At 38.9% G+C, this 26,340-nt stretch overlaps 1 protein-coding gene across 5 annotated transcripts in view; it reads right to left on the bottom strand.

Moving 5' to 3' along the window:
• The window catches only part of VAV3 (vav guanine nucleotide exchange factor 3), a 380,746-nt gene that overhangs the window by 296,108 nt on the left and 58,298 nt on the right, over window positions 1-26,340 (bottom strand). Inside the window, exon 1 of one of the 5 annotated variants that reach the window (XM_077120071.1) lies at window positions 23,711-24,718. The exons of the other annotated variants lie outside the window; for them this stretch is intronic. Within the exon in view, the coding sequence (XP_076976186.1) occupies window positions 23,711-23,731 (21 nt within the window). The 5' untranslated portion in view covers window positions 23,732-24,718. Of the gene's footprint in view, window positions 1-23,710; window positions 24,719-26,340 lie in introns of those variants that run through there. 5 annotated transcript variants of the gene reach the window in all.

Genomic DNA, 26,340 nt, shown 5'->3' with positions numbered 1-26,340 from the left:
AACCAATACTAAGGCCCTCAGGCAGAAGCAAACTGGGTGCATCTGAAGAAGGAGCCAATATAGCTAGAGCAGACTGAGAGACCAGGAGAGAGGCAGGAGGTGAGGTGAGAAAGGGAGCAGAGTCAGATGACGAAGGACGTGGCTTTGACTCTGACTGAGGTCGGAAGTCGGACTTAACGTTTTCAAAGGGTCTTTGAGGCTGATGAGTTACTACAGATTGCAGGAGGCTGGGGCAAGGGTAAGAAAGGAAGACTCACTAGGATACTTTTAGGACAATAGGAATAGTCAGACCAATTAGAACAGTAACGCAGGGGGTAAGAGACGACTGTGGAAAGACCAAGTATTCAATTTTGAATTCCTTAAACTTGAGATGCCACTGGATGGCATGGGAGGCAGGTAATTGGATATGCAAATCTAGAATCCAAGAGATAAGTAGTGTATACTAGACATAAATGTGGGAGTCTTTAGAATGCAGAGAACATTTAAGCCATGACATTGGTTGAGATGACTTTAGGAGAGAGTGAAGGAGAGGAGAGGATCTGGGGCCCTCTAACTAAGAGATGAGGAAAGAGGAAATGCCAGCAAAAAGGTCTGAGAGAGCATGAGCAGTAAGGAAAGAGAAGTACCAGGGAGTGGGGGCAGGTTTTCCCTGAAGCCAAATTAAAAAATATTCCTAGAAGGGAGTGATAAACTGTGTCAGATGCTGCTGCTTGGTCAATACAATTTAGACCAAATGTTGTCACTAGAATCTGGCCATGAAGGCTCATGGGTTACCTTGACAGAAGCAGGCTCCACGTGAATGATTGGAGCGAAAGGCTGCTTGGAGAAGGTTTAAGAGACAACAGGAGGACAGGAAGTAGAGACAGAATATAGAACAGTCTTGAGGAGTTTTGCTGCAAAGGCCAACAAGGGACTAGGTAGGTAGTCAGAGAGAAATAAAGGTGAGGGAAGAATTTCTTAAAAAGCACTGGAAGATGTTACAGTATATTTCTAATTTGATGAGAACAACTTGGTTGAGAGGGAAAAATTGTTGATGCAGGAGAGAGGGGAGATTTCCTGAAGTCCTTGAATGGACAAAGAGGAGGAGCTGGGGCTAAAGTGGAAAAAACCAGCCTTAGAGAGAAGCATAAGCAGCTCAGACTGCCCACAGTGACAGAGGGGAAGGCAGGCAGCTTACAAAACAATAGTCAAAATTTACTTTCAGTATTTAATGGGTTCAGACCCACCTAAGCCAAATAGGCACATACTATGAAAGCGAATTCTTTCTTTTTGGAAATATTAGCTATTATGGCACACACCAAAAACAAATCAATCTCCAATAATGAACCACGTATTAGCTAATTATTACATTTTTGCCTCTTTGTTTTCAAGAGCACCATCAGTATTTTGTTTTGTTCTTTATTTTATTTGTTTTTTTAATTTGCAGAAAGCACAGCTTACTTCTTGCTCATCTGAAGCAATCAGGCTTGTCAGAGGCTTAACTCACACACAGTTTTACCCTTTACAGGAACCCACTTCAGAGGCTTAACTATTTCAGGAGGGGTTAAAACCACAGGGGAAGCATCACAAACCCTTGAAAGCACAAAGGCAACAGCCAATCAGCACATGCAGGAACTGTTTCACTTTAAAAAATTCATAAGAGACCTTTACAACACAGACTCACTCTGCATGTAGCTCTTCCACATAGAACTGCTTATTTACAGATTAAAAGCCTCACATTCTGCCAAGACAGACAGTAATTACTCCCTCGGGGATTATGCAACTGCTCTCTTGCAATAGTTTTTTACATAATTAAGTGCCCAACTCATAGCTCACCAAAGAACACAGCCTAATTGCACATGCCACCCTCTGAAGAGTTGGCAATCAACTTTTCCCCGTGTAGGAAAACTTACAGTAGGTTTCCGCTAAGGTGCTTTGATCATTAATTCAGAAAAGCAAGTATGATTACTGAAAGTAAGAACGGTATGAAATACAGTCATAACTGTATGCATAGAATCACAACAACTAAAAGTAAGCCCTTTTCCCTTACTTCTACAACCAATCTTATCCTTATTTGCCTGGTAACTAATTTGATGCTATGAAGTTCAACAAACAGTAGATTTGAAAAAAAAAAAAAAAGTCACTAGTTTGCCTCTAAGCTCTGGCTTTTCCTCAAATGTGACTGTCCCCTTATCTACCTTTTTCAGGCAACAGTCTTCATATGCTTACTACATTCCAGACACTGGAAAGACAAATTAAAGAAAAAGAAAAAAAGGCACAGTCCTGCCCCAAGCCTCTCTACTGATCTTATCTAGAGACATTCACAAGGCTCCAAATTTTGGCTAGCACTAGCTCAGACCTCATTGGATGCTCTCAGGCTGTTTGGCTCTGTGCATGTGCGACCACAAAGCGGAGCAATGGAGGGGGCCCACATGGTCCTGAGACCACTAGACAAGCTCTGGACAGGGCTGTGCCCTCCTTGCCTGCCGCCCATCCCGGGACCTGCTGTCTTGCTTTCGTTGTATTAAATTATTTTTCTTTTTCCAGTCTAAGTTTAAAAACTTCTCAAACCAAAAGAAAAGTGGAAAGATAGTACAGTGAACATCTCATCTCACTCAACAATTGTGACATACTTTCCTATATGGTTTTGCATGTCGGCTGCTTTCTCTATTTAGAAAATTTCTTGGGTGAGCCATCTGAAAGTAAGTTACAGATCTCATGATACTTCACTCCTAAATAACTCAACATGTATCTCCTAAGAATAAGTACATTTTCCTACAGACTGACACTACTGAATCATACCTAAGAAAATTAACACTTTCGTATCGTCCAATATCCATTCCACAAAGTTCTTCAATTGCTTCAAATGTCTTTTCTCTCTATTTTCCCCCCAACCTAAGATCCAGTTACGTTTGCCCATTGCAATTAGCTGTTTTGCCTCTCTAGTATCTTTTAATCTAGAAAATCCCGTTGTCTTTATTATTATTATTACTATTTTAACGATACCGAGTTTTTGAAAGGTCCGGGCTGGTTGTCTTATAGAATACCCCACATTCTGCATTCGTCTGATAATTTCATCATGGTATCATTCACTCTGTTCTGCCATTACTTGTATCTCCTATGAAACAAAAGCTAAATCTAGATTCAAATTAAACAGTTTGGGGAAGAATACTTCATACTATGAACTTCATATTTCACCACAAAATGTGAGGCTGTCTCATTACAATGAATGCATGTTTGATCACTTGGTTAAGATGGTTACTGCTGCATCTTCCCTTTATTAATCTAATAAATAAATATGAATTCAATGGAACTGCCAAGGACCAGGTAGAAAAAAAGGGGACAAGACCCAGTGAACCTGCAGTTCCTCTACAGGGCACTAATTGCTATAAGAAAGGCAATGAAAGGTGCAAAGGAGCTCTGTGGTGACAGAGACAGCTTCCTGGAGGGAAATAATACATGAAGTGAGAACATAAGGATGAGTGTGAGTCAGACATGCAAAGAAGAGTGGCTGATGTTGGGAAGGGGAAGGGAATTGCAGATGCAGGCACAAGGGTGTTTCAGGTAAACGGTACGGTGTGTGCATAAGCAAGAGATAAAAAGAAACATGGACTTCTGGTTCAGAATGGACAGAACACAAAACTCGAGAGGAGAGCAGTGAGGGGCGGGGCTGGGAAGGGAAGCAGGGCTTTACATGGCATGCTGAGGGATTTGGACTTTCTGTTAGAGCAAATGGTGAAGCTCAAGAGTTTTAAGTTGGAGAGTGAAATATTTAGCTTTACATTTTATGATTACTGGTATCATAGTCATTTTTTGAGTTGCTTTGTAGCAAGCTCTATGCCAAATGTTTATGTCATTTAATCCTCACAACATCCCAGTAAGGAAAGTTTGGACTATTATTTTTCTTTTATATCTAAGGCTTAGAGTTTAAATTACTTACCCAAGTTTCCATAATTACATTTGTCAAAGTAATGGAGTCATCATTCAAACCCAGACAGTCTGCCTATAGAGCCCGTCTCTTGAACGATTACGCTGTACTAACTCGGTTTTGCAGTGTGTGGAATTAAACATTTTTCTTTTCTCTTTATTAGGGAGACGATGCAGTGTAGACAGGCAGGCCAAGGACAGTGAGGATGCTGTCATTCATTTAGCAAGGAAGATAAGAGTTTTGGATCAGGGTGGTGGAAGGAGGAATGGAAAGAACTCTAGAACTAAAGGAAGGAAAATGGAAAGGAAATACGGGGCAAATGATTGAATATGAACAGCAGGGGAAAGGGGAAGAAGAGAGAAGAATCAAGAAAGAATTACACCCAGATGTCTGTCTTGAGACTGGGTGGATTGGGAGTGCCAGCGAGGGGGAAAGGGGTATGGCATTCACTGGGGTTAGAAATGTGGTAAGCGAGAGGACAGCAGTTGCAAAAGGGGGCCACAGATTTGAGCAATTCTTTCCTTCACATATGGTAAGACCCAGTAATTAGATGCTGCCTAGACTCTCCCTCGGGCATATCCAGTGATTAGGGATTCATTCTAATAATGCAGGCACCAGTCTTCAACAGCCACGCTCGGCTCTCTCTGTCCCTTCAGAGCTCCTTACAGCAAACCAAGGAATGAAAATGGTAGAAAACACTGAACATAGAGGCAGAAAACCTTCAAAGGAGAAAGTTTAAGACTACCAGGATCTAAGACATCCCCAAATTACACATCAGGCGGAAGCTCTCTGTATCAGAAAACGTTTCATAGCCAGATCGTTATCACAACAGACAAAGCATAAGTGAGTTGTCAAGGTGCAGCTCCCGTTACGACTTCAAAGCTGGCAAAACTGACTTTACAGAAAGGAGACACTTAAAGGTCAGGCTGCTAAAGTTCACTTTGATACTCTAAAAAAATCCCCATTTTCCCTCTACCCTTTAGAAGTCAAATGCATCAGAGCCATTTTTACTTTTCTCAACTATATAAACACAAACAGGTTCACTTCCTTTTTTAAAAAATTTGAAACAATGAGCACCCACTTCTCTAAAATTGTTACCAATAATGGACTAGTTATATTGACTGAAGCTACATAACAGGAAAAGCCTGCACAGCTTATGGGGAAATGAGTTATTTCGATCCCAAGTGAGAACTGCTATCTCCTAGGAAGGTCAACAGTCTCTAATAGAGCTTCACAGCCTTACAGAGTTTCTACAGCATTGCAAGGACCACTGATAGCCAGGCTTTTTTTGGTGAAGAAAGAAGTTCTCAGATTCTTATTTCTCGTGAGAGACCAGACACCCCATTTGAAAGAGAACGCTGAATTTTAGGGTTTGGAATAATGAATTGTGAGTGTCTGGCTATGAATGGGATGACTTGCCACCAAAACCATCTACTAACTAAAAAAAATGTCAAAGTGCAATAAAAGTTTTCCTTCTTAGCTCCCGGTGTCCCTGTCATTCTAACTCCTCCTCCATCAATCTCCAAAGGGTGCAAAATATTCTCGATAATGCTTGTAGGGAAAGAGGGTTGGAAAAGAAATAGTAATAAATCAAGTTTATCCTTAATTAGAAGTTTCTATTTCTGTCCCTTTCACTATATAGTTTCACACCCTTTCTATAGTTCTCACTTTTAATATTAAATGAGCCAAGCCTGATATTTCTTGGAAATGAAGAAACAAAAAGAGGAAAGGAGAATTATTTTTAATTGCACTGGTCTTCATTTATTCTTATCTGTAGCAGATCAGTGGCTCCAAATAAAAGAGGCTTCATCATTGTTTTATGAAGAAATCATATCTACAGATACTTCTGGAATTATTTTAAAATAATTATGCTGCATTCAGCATCAGTTTGGAACTGTACAGTTTCTTCAAATCATTTTATTTTGATCCCAATATTATAAATAAAGGAAGATGCTAAAGGACGCTCAGGAAGGAAGGCCAAAAATGGGAGAGCATTGTTTCACAGCTCCAATCTTGTGCTCAAATCATTGAAAGAGAATTATCCTATTCTCAGTAAGCTAAAAGTCAATATTTCTATTTTTAATGGATAAAGCTTTCTAAAAATCTGTTATTTAAAAAAACAGTAATTCAATAATTTTTAAAGTTACAGATTTTGTTTTCATTTTTCCCAATACAAAGTACTTTTAGGGAGTATGTGTAAATTTCTCTTGAAATGGCTAAGCTCATGCATAGGGCTAAGTTGGAAAAACACTGGCTCCCACCTGAGAGAGTAATAACTATGCTTGACCATAATATTATAGTCAATTACTGTTTGCCTATAATAGTAAACAGTACTATTTGCCTTATGAAATAAAACCATTTTTGAGGGTAGAGACTATGTTTATTTCAGTTTTGTTTTTTGGGTAAATTGATGAATGCATGATGATTTAGTTGATCTGTATAAAAAAATTAAGCAGCGGCCATTCCTCGGTAAGCAGGGAGGGCAAAGTCAAATTTTACATTAAATTGCAACCTTATTCTCTTATTTGTATGCTAGCATAGCTATGTGTTGTTTTCATTAGAAGATATTTTGAAAAAATTTTGAATTTTCTGTTATGTGAATAACTATAAAGAAAGTGTATAAAAATTGTATATAACCAAGCAGTTATGCTCATAAGCACAATCTTTAGTCGGGGTTGCTGGAAGTTAAATGACCAGGGATCTCTGGCCAGCTGTCACCAAACATGCACATACCCTCTGCTGCTTTCAACAGCTCTTGCCCTCATGAGATGGAGCACTGTACCCCTCTTCCTTGCCAGGAACTTAGCCTTTCAATTTCAGAGGTTATCTGTTAACCCAGCATTAGAACCAAGACACAGAAGGAAAAACAACAACAACAAAAGGTTAACAAATGACATCTGCACTCCTCATTACATGATTCTAGGCATTGTACTAAAAAACTGAATGTCAGAGAAACTCAGAGATCAAAATTAGCCTAAAGCATCTATCTTACTAAGTTGAATAATCTGCTAATGAAGGCAGTATATGTCAACGCTTTTAATGAGAAAGGTAATATTCATGTCGTTAACCCACAAGACGGACAAAGCACAATAAAAATGGCCCCACCTAAAACACCGAAAGAAGCACTTCTTTCTGCACAGGCCATAGAGAAGCAGTAGAATGTACTAGCTACAAGCCAGGATTTTGATACTGGAGGAAGAAGTAGGAGTTTAAAAGTGCAGTGACAGTCAAGGTGGAAATGATGGTGGTAGGATGGTAGCACTGGTTGGTAACAGGGCAGCAGCGGTGATAATATCAGCTGGTAACATAAACATGGGAGGGAAAAACAGAATCTCACATGCCCACAACCTGGTTGGAAATGGAGTGCCCTTCCAAGTCAGGGGAGCCTCAGAATGCCAAGAAAAGAGCTCCCCGTAAAGCAGGGAAAGGAGAAAATCACCGTGTTTGCATCACTTCAGGAGAAACACTGGGCAAGTTCTTCATTTCAGTACAAACTTCAAAATGAGGAAAAAGCCTGCAGTGACACAAAAATCTTTGTCGCTTTTAGAGATGAGCCTTACAAGTCTGTTAATGCAGAGGGTGAGAACAAAAATCAGTGTTTTTGAGTCTAATCTAAAAGGAAAAGAGTTGCATGCAAGCCAAAACAAGAAGCTTCGACTGCAAGTAACCCCTCTTTATGCACCTCCCTCATCTACAGCCACAGGACTTCTCATGTCTCGCTGAAGCATGCCTAGAACTTGTGACCCTGTCCATCCGTTCCCCGCAGTCCACTACTGCCTGAATGCCCCCATCTCACTCCACTCCAGAGAACAGCCAGAGCAGGATTTGGAGTTGCAGGAGATGCAAAGGAAAAGTGAAGAATGGACAGTAGAGGAAAGCCTGAGTCTCTTTCTCCTCATTTAATCAGTTAGGTACCATTATAACTAGCATTTGTGGATGAGGAAACTGAGGCACAGAGCAGTAAAACAATTGGACCTAAATCACAAAGCCAGTAAGTAGAGGAGCAAGGGTTGGGAGCCAGGTCTTTGGCTCCAAAGTCTACACCGTTAGCCAGTATGATATTCTGTCTCGTCTTTCGCAGGTGCTGTACCAAGCCAAGCAGATGGGAGCCTCAGGGCGTGTACTCAAGAGGATGACAGTCTTGTAAGGGAAAGAAATAAATGACCAGAGAATTTCAATCACAATATAAGAAGTATAGTGGTAAAGGCTGGGACAGTGAGAGCACAAAAGGGGAACTCCTGATCGGGGAGGAATGGGAGAGGTGGAGATTCATTCTTCCCTGGAAGTGACCAAACTGAGTGTCCAAGACAAATGTAGTGAGAAGTGGTAGCGTGAGAAGGGGATTTCCACATGCAGAGTCCTGGTGTTTAGAGGAAATGCAGATATTCACGCACCTTCAGCAGCGAGTGCAAGGGAGAGAGCCACAGGAAATGGACGAGGCTGGAAAAGCAGGCAGGAGCCAGATCCCAACTAGAGATCAGAATTCACTTCTCCATAAGAGCAAGGCAGTGCCTCCCAATGTTTCCCAGCTACGGCACTAAGTGCTTTCCATGGAGTATCACAATTAATGCACATGACCACTCTAGGAGGAGGACAATATTATTCCATCTACACATAAGGAAATTGAGACACAATAAATGACCCCATGTAGTAGTAACAACTAGTAGAGCCAAACCCAAAACCCTTGCCAGCACGTGTCCAGCACACACACACATCTCTCATGGGGTGGGGATTCTTCAGCAGTGTCAGGAGGAGGCTGCTGGTACCTGTGGCCTAAACTGACCTGTGGCCTGCCCCAAGGAAAGCCCAGCAGGGTACCTTTCCTCAAGGAAAACCTATCACAGCCAACCTATACAAACTCTCGACAAGCAAAACCGAGAACTTTCTTCAAAGTTTTAAGAAATCTAAGAGAGTGACTTAACTAAGATGATTCTGTATAGTGGATATAGATGGTTTCAAAACAAAAAAAGCTTTTCTCTCCCTACCAATCTTATTCATGTAGGATTATGTAAACTTGTAGTTTCTTCCTTCAATTCAGCCCATGCTAGAAACTTCTGTGGCACTATTTCTTCCCCAACCCCCAGTCCCCTCAGGCACACCCAGGGATTATGCTTTCCTATTTGTCACTGTAACAGTATTTAAAATTAAAATAATATTAATAAGAAGACCAGGAGTTAGGAAAATGTGGCTGCTTCTTTAAATATACTGAAAACAGACCTGAAAAACATAACATTAATAAATGTTCACCAATTTCATTTTTTCTACTCAAAGGCAAGAACGTAACTAGAAACAGATACCCTATTTTTTGGTATGTTTGAACACGTCAAAGAAAACTCTTCTCTGAGGTCTGCCCTCAGCCCTAAGGCACTGGACCAAACCACAACTGGGCTCCACCCTGTCCTCGTAGAGGCTCCATTCAAACCCCATAAGGAAACAAGATAGCGGGTGACTGCCATTCTCAGCACATGTCAGGGAGGCTCTGGGAAGCTGGCTTTGATCTGAATAACTTCAATCACAGACTCAAATTTAGTACTTTCCTTTGGCCATCAAGGCCAACCAGTGAATGTTGTTAAAAACAACAACAAAATCAGGAGCATTCTTATAAACAAATTTGATCTGATTTTAAATTACTGTATCAGTTTTGCATTAAATATTACAATATTCAAGCCTTTGGCATAGAAATATGCCCCAAAATATAAAATCAGCAACCATTCATTCTGGATTTTTATGGGTTTTCCTAGGAAATCTAAAGTCTAATATTTTGTTCTTCTGGTTCCATGATAAATGCTGCCCCAAGTCCCCATATTTGAACATCCAACCAACATCTCTCATATTACTCTTCACACTCCAAAAAATATTTTAAATCTTTTGCCAACCATATGTCTTAATTTTCCATTCAAAAATCTTTGGTTGCTGTTCACATAAAGCCAGGGTGTAGACAGACCACTTCTGAATGGTGCCACCACAATGCCTAAAGCTGCACAGCAAGTCATCCTACCACTCAGATATTTGGCTCTCACTGATGGTTCAGACCCCACTTTCTTTGGTGTCTCTACCAGGACTACATATTTAATTTTTCTGGCACACCTTTTATTTTTCCAGTTCATTTTTCTGTTTTGTCATTTTTTAGTGATATTTCAGTGGGGAAGCTATGCCACTAAATTTGAAATAATTACTAATTTTGTAAAATACCAGATTGTCTGGGCTCCAGCCAGTCTGTAATTTTGATTCTATCTCAGAATTTTTGGAGGTTATTATGTAAAATACCATTAGGCTCATACTTAACACTGTGTTAATTCTGTATTAAAAGTAAAATGAAAAATTCATGGCAGCTTTATAACCTTGGCAACATTAGTATGCCTATTGGCATAATGAAATAATAAAACAAAGAACCTTTTTTTTTTTTGCACGGACAGATACTGGAAATTGAACCAGGGTCTCCGGCATGGCAGGTGAGAACTCTGCCTGGTGAGCCACCGTGACCCAAGAACATTGTTTTTAACCATATACTGTGATCTCTTCTTTATTAACAGAATAATATGTAAATGCAACAAAAATGAAGCATAAAACATTTCCCCAAGCAATTTCTACTTCAGAAAAAAGAGACAGATAAAACTTTTCTCTAAAATTAACCAACAACAACAAAAAATGCTTAAAACAGTATTCTCATCAGAGGAATACACAACTCTAGACTAAGCAACTAACCTCCCCTCTTTCTTTCTCTTACTAAGAAGATGCCACCTTCCTGCAATGAGCTTTATCTAGTTTTAGCAGTTTACAGATTGCAATTAATAGAACTTCCTCCAACTATCAGTCGGAGGCAACCAGAAGTCAGGGGTCTTTCCTTATTCACTCCATTCGACAAACAATTATTGAATGGCTAGCAAGACACAGTGCTGGGTTCTGTCAGGACATAAAGATGAGTGACGCGCGATCTCAGGCCTGGAGGATTTTGCACTCTATGACTATCTGCAGGAGAGAAAAGAATATGACGACGCTCTATTAACAGTATAAACAAAGTCCATGAGGGCGCAGCACTAGGAGGGATTAATTTTGGTGGCAGCAGATAGAAATTTAATGCACATGACAAAAGCCTGTACAGGTAGACTTTTGAGAGTCCATAAAAGCAGGGAGAAGGTTTTATCAGGCAGGGACCACAGAGTAGGAAAAAAATCAAAAAGTAGGTCAGGGCAGAATATTTGGGTTAAACAGTAATAATTCAGTGTGGCCAGAGCAGATGGCAGGATGAAATGGAAGAGAGAGGAATGCTTGGGAGAATGGGGTTGGGGGAGATAAACCAAAGAGGAATACCAGACTGTGTCATGGAGGGCTTTGATGGTCACCTACCTGGACTTTATCCAACAGACAGTATTGCGTCAGAAAAGGTTTTAAGGTCACATGAGTGGCTCGGTCAATACCCACATCAGGAGGACGATCTCTCTCCTGAGGGGTTACAAAGCCTCCAAACTGTTCCTCATGTCCTTTCATTCTCCACTGAGTGGTCAGAGGGCGTTTGCAAAATTGCAAGTCTCATCACTCCCCTACTTAGATCCACCCTGGCACCCTACTGCGCTAAGGGAAAAGCTCCCTATGCATCCAAGAGCCCCCAGGCCTTGACTCTCACTGAAATCTCCAAGACACCTGCCACTCCTTCTCATCTTCGCTCCCCAAGAGACCCCTCCCCATTCTGAAAATAGCCCCACTCAGGAAGTAAACTAATATCTCCCCGGAGCACTTAAAAAAAAGATGTCCCAAAGCATAAGCACCAAAGCCTACTCAGTTTTACTTTGCACAGTTTTTGTACATCTGAATAATTTCTAGTCCTATAGCAGTCACTCGATAATTTCTGAATAGCTACCTTGCATGCAAAACAGCATGAGACGGTGAAATTTAAGAGATGGGCAATATATGTTTGTTCCTTCACTTGAAGAATTCATGGTCTATGAAAAAGGCAGGGCATAATTACCACATGAAGGAAGTGTGCCCATAGTGCTGGGAGTGTGGGGTCAGGCTTCACAGATATGCTGACATTTAAGCATCATCTTAAAGCATGAATTAGATTTTACTAGATAAAGAAGGCAAGGCAAGCAGACAGAAAAGTGTGTGTAAAGACAAGCAAGAGCTAAAATTCATGGCAAGTTAGGACAATTTTGAACAGTGTAAATCAGCAGGGTAGGAGTAAGGTAGGAAGGGAGAATGTGGACTGGGGATGGGGACAGGGCAGGGTGGGAGACGAATTTGGAAAAGGAGATTGCAACCACGTTGTGAAAGCTCTTGTATGTCCTGCGAAGGAATGCAGGCTCTGTCTCCCAGGCTACAGGAAGTAAAAGTAAAACAACTCTTTTAAGAAACAAACTCTAGAGAAGTATGAAGAACAAGCCAGAATGGGGAAGAGACGTGATGCAAGGAGATCAGTCTAGCGGCTGGTCTACCAGAACCCTATGCGAGCTCCCGTGAAGACCCCAACAACGGGACTGGAAGGAACTCAGAGTTATGATGCATTTCTGGGGTGAACTTTAAAAGTTATAGAAAAGGCATCGGCTGCAGAAAGATGTCACAGCTTATAAGTAAGAGAACAACAACAACAAAAAGAAAAGGACAGGCTTTACAGTGATCATATGGATACTTTATTTAAATATGCCTATGGTTAAGCTGGCTAAGTCAGCCATTGTTGGTGGGTCTAAGTATATTGTCTGTTTCCTTAAATTTAAAAAAAGAAAAAAAAGGACATTTTTAAAAGAGCAGATGGAGGCCTTTTAGGGTACGTATTTCAGTTATCGTCCTGAGTCTGCATGTGTGCCTGCACCCACACACCCCAAAATATTGGGAATATTCCCACACTACAATATGACATTCTAATTAATCTTCATAATTGTCCTTCAGTCAAGAAGGAAATATGAAATTTCAGGAAGATATTACACCCAAAATGTTTACATTTTTTAAAGTATAAAGAAAATGTCGACAAATATCTGTTCTTCCTGATTTTTTTTTTTTTTTGTATGCTGTATGGTAGGGTCCCATTTCATTATTTTTCCATGTGAGTATCCCGTTTTGTAGCACCATTTGTGGAAGTTTTGTTTGTTTTTTGGGAAGTGCTTGGACCTAGAACCGAACCTGGGTCTGGTGCATGGCAGGTGAGAATTACTACCACTGAACTACCCTTACATCTCCCCGATTGTTTTTTTTTGAAGCAGAAGAAATAGCTAGCTGAAACAAACAATTCACTTCCCAGCCTCCCTTGAAACTGAGTGGCCATGTGACTAGGTTCTGGCTAGGCAGGTGTAGCGAGCAGAGGCTTCCAGGGAAACTCCCTTGAGAGAGAGAAGAAAGGGAGAGAACTCTTCACCCTCTTCCTCATTCCTCCCTCCTATCTGCATCCTGCATCCTGTGGAAGTCATTATCTTGAACCATTGGAGTGAGGGCAGACATGATAAAGCAACAAGATGGCAAGGAGTCTGGGTACCTAACACCGGGCAGTACCAACCAGTTCTGGATCAGCCCAAATTTTTAGATAAAGGAGGAATAAACTCCTGACTTGTTTAAACTACTGTTAATTTTAGTTTTCCATCATTATCACATTCAAACTTAACTAACATAATGGGTTAACAGAAAACCGTTTCCCAGAAAATTAACTCTTCAGTTTGACTCATTTCACCAGAATTTTAGGTAGCAAAGGATCTTTTTTGTTTGGTTTTGTTTTTGCATGGGCAGGCACCAGGACTCGAACCCAATCTCCTGCATAGCGGGTGAGAACTCTGCCACTAAGCCACCATTGCACCACCTAATAGAAGATTTTACTATATAGAGCCGCCTAGCCAACCCAACAAAGGTGGATGCAGTACTCAAGAAAATCACAGAAGCAACATTTGCACCACTGTTGCAGCACGTAGTTGTTCCTACAAGATCTCCTCTTCTCTGGAAATGGTTTGGGTTTTTCTGACTTCCCCAAACTCTGTGAATATAGAACCCAGACACAGTTAAGAATGTCACTTTCTCTCTTAATGCCTTCCAGTAGCTTTTTCTTGTACTGAATAGCTTTTAGAACAAAACTTCTCTCTTAAATATGTGTGATGGTTAATTTTATGTTGTCAACTGGGCAAGGTTATGGTGTCCAGTTGCTTGGACAAACACTGGCCTAGATGTTACTATGGAGATATTTTGTAGAAGGGAATGGTACCTACATTCTGTTGACTTTAAGTCAAGGAGATTGCCTCAACAATGTGGATGGGCCTCATCTAATCAGTTGGAGATCTGAAATGCAAAACACTGAGGATTCCTGGGAGATGAAGGAACTCTGCTTCAAGATTTCGCCCTTCCCTCTATTCTGAGTTTACAGCCTAAGAAATTTTGACTCAAGAATTTGACTTCACTCTTACCAAAATGTCCAGCCTCCAGCCTGCCCTGTGGAATTAGGACTTGCCAGGCTCACAATCCCATAAGTCAATTCCTCAAAATAAATCTTTTTATACATCCTATTGGTTCCGTTTCTCTGAAGAACATTGTCTGATATTTTTTTCTGATAGCTGTTATTGTTTTTCTGTGTAAACTATATTCTATTCTCTGCTCACATTTCCAATCCTTCTAATTGCACTTATATTCATTTTACACCCACATTTCTCCCAATTTAACATCATCTCCAAATTTTATGTAGATCATACCTACTGCTTTTGATTTTATTACCTGACAGCGACTCTTCTTTTTGGTTTTATGCTCCAGGTTTTACTTCTGTCCACTATTCTGCAATCTTTATTTTATTAATATAAGACTGCCGTTCTAAGAAGTTCAACCTGCATGGTTAGGATTTGCATTAAAATCACTATATTACCAAGAACTGAATTGTAGGTCTAATTTTTATACATAAATCATATATGTTATCTATGTGTTTATACACACACATACACAGACTGATTTTTTTTCTAAAAACATACCAATACTTCTGTATAATATTTCTTTCTGGACATAGTAGCCAAGGAGAATACTAGCCAAGGAAAAGCACATCCTAATCAAGTAGAGAGAATGCTTCTTGGTCTTTTCTTCTTTCCATCTTGACCTTAGCCTGCCAATTACCCTCCGCCATCTCTAAATCTAGGAGATCTGCTTCCTATTTAGAAACCTGATACTCCAGATAAATACCATGACCCCTCAGCCCACTATCACTGGCCTTGGGATCTATGTCAAGTTAATATTGTTTAATCTCAATGGCAATACAGAATTCTAAGAAGAAGAAAAAAGAAGAAAATGAATATATTAACCCCAACTCTGTTAATTCCAACAGCCAGAGACCTTTAATCTTCCTTCATTGAGTTATCTTTCCAGTGTACTTAATTCCAGTGAATTAAATGTCTTATGTCTCTTTATCCCCAATGCTAATAAATACTTTTAACTTCTGCAGTTTCCAAATCTTCTGCTCCCAACTTTGCCATTTTTCCCCCCAAAATTGAAGAAGCTTTCAGATAACACAACTTTTCAGACTCTGCTAGATCATTCTAGAACTATCTTCTCCCTAAGCAGATATTTTTAGGCTGCTTCTACAGGAGTATTTATCTATTGTCACTTTTGTCCTGCACGGCAGATGTGGTATAGGTTTTATCTCTTCATCTTTGTTTTTTTAAATCCAGCACTCATTGAAATGCTCTATTATGTGATTTTAAAATAGTTCACGTAAATCCCTCTGCCTAGAAAGGCATTTCCATAAATTGGACAATAAACTACTTAGTCGTTCTACCTTTTCTTCTCCTCAACCTAGAAAATTCCTCAGACTTTAAAACCCCAGATCAAATTACACTTCTTTGTTACACCTTCCTTGACAGTTCCAAATAGAGCTGGTCATTCTTTCCTCTCAGATGTTGCAGCAATTTAATCATATATCTCATACAAAATGTACCACATCGTATAAAAGAATTTAATTTTTATTTATTTTTACATTTCCTGAGCTGAATCTGACACAAGGCAAGTGATCAATAATATATACTGAATACAAGGTGCTCTAGTTTGCTAGCTGTCAGAATGCAATATACCGGAAACTGAATGGCTTTCAAAAAGGGGAATTTAAAAAGTTACAAGTTAACAGTTTTTAGGCTGTGGAAATGTCCAATTAAAGCAAGTCTATAGAAATGTCCAATCTATGGAAACCAGGGAAAGATACCTTGATTCAAGAAGGTCAGTGAAGGTCAGGGTTTCTCTCTTAGCTGGAAAGGCACATTGTGAACACAGTATCACCTGCTAGTTTCCTCTCCAGCTCCCCAGGAGTCATTTTCCTTCTTCATCTCCAGAGGTCACTGGCTGGTGGACTCTCAGCTTCACGGTTCTGTGGCGTTCTCTGTTCTGGCTTTCTCATGGCTCTGTTGGTCTCTTCTGCTCTCTCTGAACCTCCCACTTTCTCCAAAATGTTTCCTCTTTTATAGGATTCCAGTAAACTAATCAAGACCCACCTGGAATGGGTGGAGACACATCTCCACCTAATCCAGTTTGACACCCACTCTTGAGTGAGTCACATCTCCATGGTGATAATCTAAAGTTTCCAACATACAGTACTGAATAGGGATTAGAAGAAACTGTTGCTCCCACAGGTTTATTAGGAGTAAAACATGGCTTTTTTAGGGTACATAAACCTTTCAAACCAGCACACAAGGGAATAAGAACCAGGAGCAAAAGATATGGGTTCAAATTATAGCTCTGCTATTAAAACTATGTAGCCATAAAAAGGTAATTTACTATAGCGATTAAGAACGGGTTCAGAAATACTGTCGGTCAATGAGAGGGAGGGGTAAGGAGTATGGGATGTAGGAGTACTTTTTTCTTTTTATTTCTTTTTCTGGAGTGATGCAAAAGTTCTAAAAATGATCATGGTGAAGAATATACAACTATGTAAGATATAATGAGCCACTAATTATATAATATGGTTGGACTGTATGTGTGTGGAGATTTCTCAATTCAAAAAAAAAAAAATATATATATATATATGTGTGTGTGTATATACACACATACACACAATAGACAAAGGTAAGCAAGAACCCTTAGGGACTGGACTGGAATTAGACGTACAATATTAACCCATAATTTCTAATACACACAAACATATTTAAATTCTGTATCCCACTAAAATAAATCAGGACTTGTTGGAAAAGCAGTCAATCCCAAGGCAGGTGTAACCTGGAATACCTTGTGCCAGAATCTAAGAAAGCGCTAAAAAAAAAAAAGACATGGACATTTAAAGGACATAGAAGCCAGTTTGAAGGGACTCTTGCAGGTGAAATCTGTGACAATTTGACCATGAAAATAAGTAAGAACTATAAATATTATAACCTGTTGAAAAACATAAATTTTGAATGGTAATAAATAGATACATAAACAGAGGAGAAGGGAAAGCTCTCCCTTATACAACAGAATGCTTATTAACAAATATAGAAGGAATGAGAGAGTTAGAAAATTGTTTTGGGCAAGAATCATCAATGAAAGCTAAACTTAGGGAACACGAAAAGTTTGACCAGAAACAGGATAACTAGCTAGTCTCAAACTATATCCTATAGATTATTTATTACTAAATGCAAAACAGTAACTGTACAATGGGGAAATTGGAAAACTTCGTTTGCAAGTGATCAAAATTAACAGAACCAAAACAGGGCAGACACTCTATGTATCAAGATATGCATCCTGAAGAAGACACAGCATCCACATATATTATTCCAGCCCAAACTGCATAACCTTGATCTAGTCACAACAAACCCAAATCAAGGGGCATTCTACGAAATAACTGCCCTATATTCTTCAAAAATGCCAAACGTATGAAAGACAAAGAAAGGCTGAGAAAACTGTCCCAATTAAAGGCAAATACACAACAGACAAAAAACTTGCCATGAAGGACCTTATTGGGACATCTAACAAAATTGGAATATGGACTACAGATTTGATAATAGTATTATAACCAATGATAAATTTTCTGAAATTAATAACCATACTTTAGATATATAAGAGAACATATTTGTTGTTAGTAAATACACAGTGAAATATTATAAAGTTAGAAGCATGGTGGATACAATCTATTCTCAGAGGGCTCAGAAATTTATATAGATAGAACATATAGTATTTCTATATAGTATATAGATAGAATAGTATTTAGCTATTCCATAGCATAGGATGGATGGATAGATATAAACAGACAGCTAGATAGCTAAAGTAATTACAGCAAAATGTTAAAAACTGGCAAATTTGTGTAAAGAGCATACAAAAGTTTTTATACTTTCTTACAACTTTAGTTTGAAATTATTTTGAAATAAAAAGTAAAAATAGTTTTTAAAAAAATGATTTGCCTTCAAATTGCCCACCTACTGGCTAGGTAAATTAGGAAGAACACCTAACTTGCTTATTGTGACTGATAACAATAAAGTGATATAACAATGAGAGTAAATATATTTTATTTTATGTAATTAATATATCATAATGGTATATCATAATTAGTGGGAGTGTCATTATTAGGCAATCATTTAACCTGAGTCTTGGTTTCTTTTATTTATAAAATGAGGATAATTGTATCTCCCTAACAGCACTATTATATTAGATGAGATAATCTACAACAAACCTGTTTCATTAATCTCATTCAGTAAACTCTGACTGAACGCTCCTTGTGTGCCAGGGCCCATTTAGGCACAGCACTAAGTACAAGGCCAGATATCAAGGAGACAGAGAGAAGGAAGACAAGTCCCTCCTCCCAAGGAGTTCATAGTCCAAAGAACAAGACTAAGAAGTTGCAAAAACACAAATAGCATTACTATTCTCTTCAGTCTCATGTATGCTTCCTATGCCTGTTCGAATCTGTGATGGGCCCAGAAAAGCCATGTCCTTTAATTCTCATTTAATACTGCTGGCTAGGTGCTTTTTGATTGTCCATGGAGATGTGACCCACCCGATTGTGAGTAGTAACTTTTGATTTGACGGCTTCCGTGGAGTTGTGACTCCACCCATTCCAGGTGGGTTTTGATTAGTCTACTGGAATCCTTTTAAAGAGGAAGCATTTTGGAGAGTCCCTTTTTAGAGCCATGACAGAGCCAGCAGGCAGCCAGAGTGCATCTTTGGAGACACAGAAAGAAAACGTCCCTGTGGAAGCTTCATGAAACAAGAAGCTGGGAGAGAAAGCTAGCAGATGCCACCACATTGGCCACATGTCTTTCCAACCTAGAGAGAAACCCTGAATGCCATCAGCCTTCTTGAACCAAGGTATCTTTCCCTGGATGCCTTAGATTGGATATTTCTATAGCCTTGCTTTAGTTGAGACATTTCCATAGCCTTAGAACTATGGACTTGCCACATAATAAAGTCCCCCTTTTAAAAACTGTTCTGGGTGCATGGGTGGTTCAGTGGTAGAATGCTCACCTTCCATGCAGGAGACCCAGGTTCAATTCCCAGACCATACACCCCACCTCCCGCAAAAGAGCCGTTCTGTTTCTGGTGCAGTGCCTTCCAGCAGGTATCAAACTAGAACTTTTGTTTTTTGGGTTTTTGTGTTTCCCCAGCCTGCCTCACTGCCTGCCTTTCTTTTTTTTTCAAATTTCTTCGATCAACTTTTCATCTTTGCTGTCTGAGTTTAGGATATATTTAAGGCAACTCCTCCCTTATGTAAGAAAAAAAATAGAAAAGGGGACTTGAAAAAATCAGTAAGGGATACAGAAGACTGCTATAAATCCACCTCATCTATAGGCATTCATTCATTAAAAATTATAGGCATTCTTCAACAATGCCATCCTGACCAAAAGTGGAAAAAGAAGTGCAACAAATAAGGTATCAGTGACTGAGATAGTTCAAATAGTTAGGCTATTCTGGAGGTCACACTTACACAAACTTCAGTGAGACATTGCTACCTATCATAGCTTGCCAAATCCCAACCAAAACCATTCATGCCAATCCTAAAGAACACCTAGGGCAATATATAAGATTTACAAAGGTTCCATGCACTAGGGTAACTTTCCAGAAACCTACAACCTCCAGATGGGTTCCTGGACCAGATGAGTCCTGAAACACAGAAGGACCAGCCTCTCCCATACATCAACTAGTTCCATCCCTCTATCCCATATTATCACAGCACCTTCCAACATGAAAAAGCTAGAATGGGCAAAGCCCAAATACCTCTAAACAGTAGGTGAAAGATCAAAGATGATGGTGGAGTTATACAGAGTAGGTCGGGTTTAACAAAGGAGTACGACTGCTGAATCATTATATTGATATTTCTTTTACTCTCCAGTATCTTAGAGCAGGTAGAAGTAAAAACCTAAAATTGTGGAATTATAACCCATACCAAACTCTGAAATTTGTTCTAGAACTTATTATTGTGATGTCCTTTGAAATTTATTGCTGTATATGTTATGTTATTATTTTTCACAAAAAAGAAAAAGAAGTCAATCCTGATGATAAATACACAGCTATATGATGACACTGTGAACCACTGATTGTAAACTTTAGATGATTGCATGGTATGTGAATATAAAACATATATTAATAAAAAGTAAAAAATCAGATGGGCCACCGTGGCTCAGCAGGCAGAGTTCTCACCTGCCATGCTGGAGACCTGGGTTCGATTCCCAGTGCCTGCCCATGCAAATAAATAAATATAAATAAATAAATAAAGCAAATCAATTGAAAAAATTATAGGCATTCTATGAAATCATTCTGAATTTCTTCAAATCAAGTATTATGCTTGCTTGTGTCAGACTCTCCTTGCTTTCACCAAATTATAGATTACCTATATACTTCCTCAAATCTGAAGAAGACAAACGTGACCTTTTTATGCTCAAGGTTTTCTCCCTTCCCTATATCATTTTTAATGTCCTCATTAGTATTTCAACTTTAGCTTCACTTGTTCCTTCTCCATGTACCAGCTTGTATGGGGTCAAGGCAGCCTATCTGGTCTCTAATCTACAGCTAACATAAAGGACTTTCCAAATGATTCTGGGTGGAAATAGCTAGAATATTTTTTACCTTAACCACAACCAGTACTGCACACAAATATATACCGTAAAAACTTGGTCAAGTTGCGAAAACTCCAGGAACTCTCATCCTCACACAGAAAATAATGCTCATGGATCAGATATTCATGTTGTCAGTTATTTTGTCACTAGATACTTTCACTTTTTAGCACTATAATTTTACTTTCAGATATTTTATGAGTAAAATCCTATAATAACATTTTAAATCATTTCCTATTAATATACTGCAAGGCAAATTTTAAATATTTGGTTCTTTTTTAAGTTTTTTTATAGTCTAGGAAAATAATTTTCCCAGGAGTATTCATCTCCAACTTAATAATAAAAATTACAATGTACTGTGTTTGCCTAAAAGTAATCTACTTTTGCAGAGTCCACAAGATCTTCTGAGGAAGGAGGGTTGTCTGAAATCTATTTTTATAAGATCAAGCATCAAATATGGCATTGTTCTTCCTCACCATATCTGACGTTTTTCCTAAGTAGCCACAAATATTTATTAACATCCCCCCAGATGACAAAATAGGAGAACTCTCACATGAGATAAATGCCAAGACTGCCTCTATGCAAGAACAGTACATGATGATTTAAACACATAAGTTCCTGAAAGGACCTCTTCTGGCAAGCTAGGAAAATTAGCACCAAATGAGGAAGGCATAGATAGGATACTGATTTAAGATGCAGCAATTTAACAGCCAATGCCATTCCTCAAAAGTATTCTTTTTTTAATATGTTGTATGGAGGGGGTCACATTTCCTTATTTTTCCATGTGAGTATCCCCTTATTGCAGCACCATTTGTTGATTTGTTTGTTTGTTTGGTTCTTTGTTTGTTTGTTTGGGAAGTGCATGGGCCAGGAATTGAGCCAGGTCTCCCACATGGCAAGCGAGAATTCTACCACTGAACTACCCTTACACCCTCAGAAGCATTCTTTTTAATAGTTAAATTATCTTCCTTAATTGACATTTCAGACAGGAATATTCCCTAAAGCCCACATTCTAAATGATGGTATAGTAAATGCTTACTAACTGAAAGTGAATTTTCACACAGGGATTACATTGATGAAAATTCCCACTGAGTAGCTCACACCGCATGGGATGAATTTAAAGATTAAGTAAAAATGCAACTTTCATTACCCAAAAAGAGATAAAAGAAGAAAAGGTAGAAATTTAAGCTGGCACCAATTTACTAAGTAAAATTTCCAAGACTTAAAAACAGATTCCTTCCTGACTATAAAAAGTTTCACTGTAAATTCTCAGACATATCAATAAAAACAAGCTAAAACCTCACTGAAAGGGAAGTGATACAAATCTCATTACACAGAAATGTTCATTATGATGAAATTAGCATTTGGAAAAACAAAATGATTCCTAAATTCTTGCAGGAAGGTCACAAGTAAAGCGTGTCCATGCATGTATGTGTGCGTGTGTCCAAATATGTTTATATTACTCTCTAAATAATTAAAAATTGAAGATAATAAATTTTTTCCCAACAATTTAAAATAAAAACAATTTTATAGCAGATGTCAAACACTACGTTTTACCAGCAAACTACAGAACAGTGAATGAAATACACCCTACAATATCAAATTATTTTGCTCATGTTATAATACAATTATCAAATGTACCTTCTCAAATGTTTTCCCAAAGAGACACCCCTAATGGTAGAGGAGAATAAGCTCATATCACCAATATTTGATTGCCTGAAGCCACCAAGTTCACCACACATCCAGAATTTCCTTATCGTATATAAAGTTTGCCTTCTAGGCTATTAGTCATGTGTGTTCTAATTCAAAAGATGTTGTAAGGCAGTGCAACGGTGGCTCAGTGGCAGAGTTCTCGCCTGCCATGCCGGAGACCCGGGTTCGATTCCCGGTACCTGCCCATGCCAAAAAAAAAACGTTGTAAATAATTTACCATTGATTAAATGCCCACTCCCCTCCAATGTCCAAACCTCACAGAAAGTCTGCTTTGCACCCAAATGCCTAGTGAGAAGGGTTTTGGGAATGAGAGGGAATGAAGAGGAAGGGACTGTCTAAGTCAGTTTGGGACCAGGAGGAGAAACAGCTATAGGGAATCGGAAGGAGAAGGAACAAGAACATGGGTCAGTGATGATCATGAAAATGTAAGCTCCATGGTTTCAGAGACCTCTTAGGAACACAAGTTCCTTCTACAAGAAACCTAGTCATAACTCAAGCCTAATACCCTGGGATCAGCTAGGGTGGGGAGGGGTCCTTGTCTGAGGTGCTTATAATTCATCTTTAAAAAGACTGGCACTCAATTACTAGTCAGGGATACAATCCCCATAAGAAATAAGCTCAGATTCTGTTTGTATCACCTTTCCAGGCCTACAATCCAATGCTTTTATTACGTATTAGAGGGTGAATCTGAAGCCTCTGCAATTTAGTCTCTAACAATCACATGGGGAATGAAAGAGTTTGAATCCAGGTATTCAAACAGGATTGATCAGACCCTCAAAAAGCTCCTCCTCTGAAACAGACAGGAAAAGAAATCTACTCTGTGCAAGACACTGCTCAGCACCCAATCAAAGGGTGAGTAAAGCAGATGCTGGCCCAAAGAACTCTACAATTGGGAGGAACCAGGAACAGACGACAATAGCAGCACCTGGGAGCAACAATAACAACTGCCCTAAGCACTTAAAAACCCAAAGCAGCCACCAACATACTGAGAACTCCCAAGTTCTCAGTAATGTAATATATATTTATTACATATAATTACATATTACATATTACATATTTATTACATATATATAAATATATGTACATGAAATGGACAATTAAATGAAAAAAAAATGGCTTTGAGTACTTAACCTACCACAAAGTGAAAGAGGATCATGTCTTAAAAGGTCAGCTTTTCTCTGCAGATGAAACCGTAAGCATTGGAAGCACAGAGAAAGGGGGGAAAGAGAAAAGTCAAGGAGCTGCAGTTGTCAAAAGCAAGAGGGAAAAGGAACAGCAGCAGCAGCACGAATGGCTCGGGGCAGATATGGAAAGCTGAGAAAGCCAACAGGAGAGGAAAGGGAGGAGACGGGGCAGGCAAGGGGCTGCCTGCAAGGCAGCGGAGGTCCCACAGTGCCAGCTACGCCCAGAGGGCTTTATCCTACAGGACAGGTTGCGTCATTTGGCCTCCAGTACATCATGTGCAACCATCCTGTCCATCGCATAATAACTCAAGAAGAGAACATTTATATTCTATGGTGCTTCCTCAGTGCTGCTGGTCTGAGAACTCATCGTGGTGCTTTCTGGAGACTGTCTGCCCTTTCTGAGGTCACAACTTTTCTACTTTTACAGTGTTAGAATCAATCCTCTCTTTAATGAAAGGAAGGTGATAATAGATGTGATTTTATTACCGCCCTTACTTACCAAAATTGCCCCCCACCTTTTTTTCCTTACTAGTCATTATGATCCAAAGTCTTTGAACCACTAGCATATGATGGCATCTTAGAAGCTTTTTCATTAAAAAATAAAAAGATGAGTAGGCAAACCCCTACCCAGCTTTAAAACTATTAGGCAGAATGTGTTATTCTCTGTGATTTTAGGAAAAGAGGTTTTATTATTCTTCTGGGTAAGGTATGTTGCTATAATTCAAATTAATTGTCAAAATCTCTAACAAATTTAAAAATCAGGAAAGTAAATAAAAAACAGCAATTGTAATATGACCTCATTTTTTAAAATACAGTGTGAGTGTGTGAGCAAGTCTGCATATGTATACATATCATATAAAAATCTGGAAGTATATTCAACAAGGTCAATAATTGTTGGTTATCTCTGAATAGAAAATTTCACCTTATTTTCACTTTCCTCATAAATAAAATTATTTCTTCAATAAGAAGAAACATTCTCCTTCAATAAAAAGAAAAATAGAGCTGTTTTCACTTTAGAATAATAAATACATAAAAAAAAATATTCTGAGAAAATAATATCTGTCATTAACTCCATGAAAAAATGAGTATTTCTACCGTGGCCTATAGCCTTTTGAGTGAAGCATGGCTTTTCTGCCCTATACAGTAAGTTTAATGGACAAGGTTCTCTTTATATGTGCACACTTATTTAATACATCAGTTTACATTATTAACATAAAGATAACTTTTCCAAATAAAGCTTCCAACCTCTAGGAAACAGCAGATTCCTGGGTTACTGTGATACATTTTGTTGCACTTAATGACTCAGATAATGCCACATCATTGCAACGCTGGGGTTATTTAAAATATACGCCCTGTAAAATATATCTGCTGAAAACACATCTCGTGCAAAATATATGCATATGCATGCTATAAATTATATACTATACATAGACATATAAAAACTGAATGCCATAATGAATGCATCCTATAATGAAGAAACAATCACGAAAACACCTTTTAAAAATATTCTATACAATGTAGCTCATCTTAAAAACAGTCTTTTAGACACCAGAAGAGCCTTCATCCTAACAAAATTAACAAATCAACATTTCAGTCTGAGAAAGGGAGACACTTTCCAACAAACACCCCCGAGTCCTGAGGACGTAGAGGTAAACTAGATGCAAATAGCTACTTCAGGATCCTACTAGCCATGAGAAGAACAGACATGTAAGTATGAGTTTAATAATACAGTTCAAGAAATATGATGGAATATATACATGATTCTTCAAGGGCACAAAGAAAGAATGATTATTCTATCCAGAAGAGTAAGGTAAGAAAAGCTTCTTAGAGGACTTTCTCAATGCGGTTATTTTCTACATATGAGTCGTGGTAGCATCAATTTCTTTCACTAAGCACCCAGAATTCTAGAGTCTCAGGGCACCATCATGCAAATATATTAAAACAAAGAGCCCAGGAGTGACCTGACAGAGGTAACTGCCACCCAATTCCGGCATCACTTCATATCATTTTTGAGCCCTTATTAGCTTCTGAACTAGGTACTGAATAAGACATAGAGCCATCCTCAAGGACCTTATAACAACCCACTAGGGAGACAGACAAGAACAAATCATTACAATATAATTTGATAAGTGCAATAATAGGGATGTGTTCCAGGCTGTGGGTGCACAAAAGACAACACAGTTAAGTGCAGGTGAGGGTTTTAAAGACACAACGAGCCACGCCTGAGCTGTGAAGGACAAGGGTGATCACCGGTTAGAAGATCACTGCTGAGGCTGTACGGTGAGGGAGCAGCGGCTGCCCGAAGTCCTCTGGGATCCTACTTGATCTGATCCCTACGATAATTTTATGAACTAGGTAGCGATCTCATTCTCTAGGTGAGGTTCATATGCTTAGAGATGTGAAGTAACTCACCCAAAGTCAAACAAGTAAGAAGTAAAGTTGAGTCCTGAAAACAGACCAAAAGTCTTGACCCCTTCAGCTACTTACTTCAGAAGAAGTAAGCAATAAGCATGAGGACTTGAATCTGTTTCTTGGCCAGGTGGATCTTTTGCATCCTGAAACCTGATCTCTTCTGGGTTCT

The sequence above is a fragment of the Tamandua tetradactyla genome, chromosome 11 (assembly GCF_023851605.1).
Source record: "Tamandua tetradactyla isolate mTamTet1 chromosome 11, mTamTet1.pri, whole genome shotgun sequence".
Classification (NCBI taxonomy): domain Eukaryota; kingdom Metazoa; phylum Chordata; class Mammalia; order Pilosa; family Myrmecophagidae; genus Tamandua; species Tamandua tetradactyla.
This window is presented reverse-complemented; position numbering and strand designations above follow the sequence as displayed.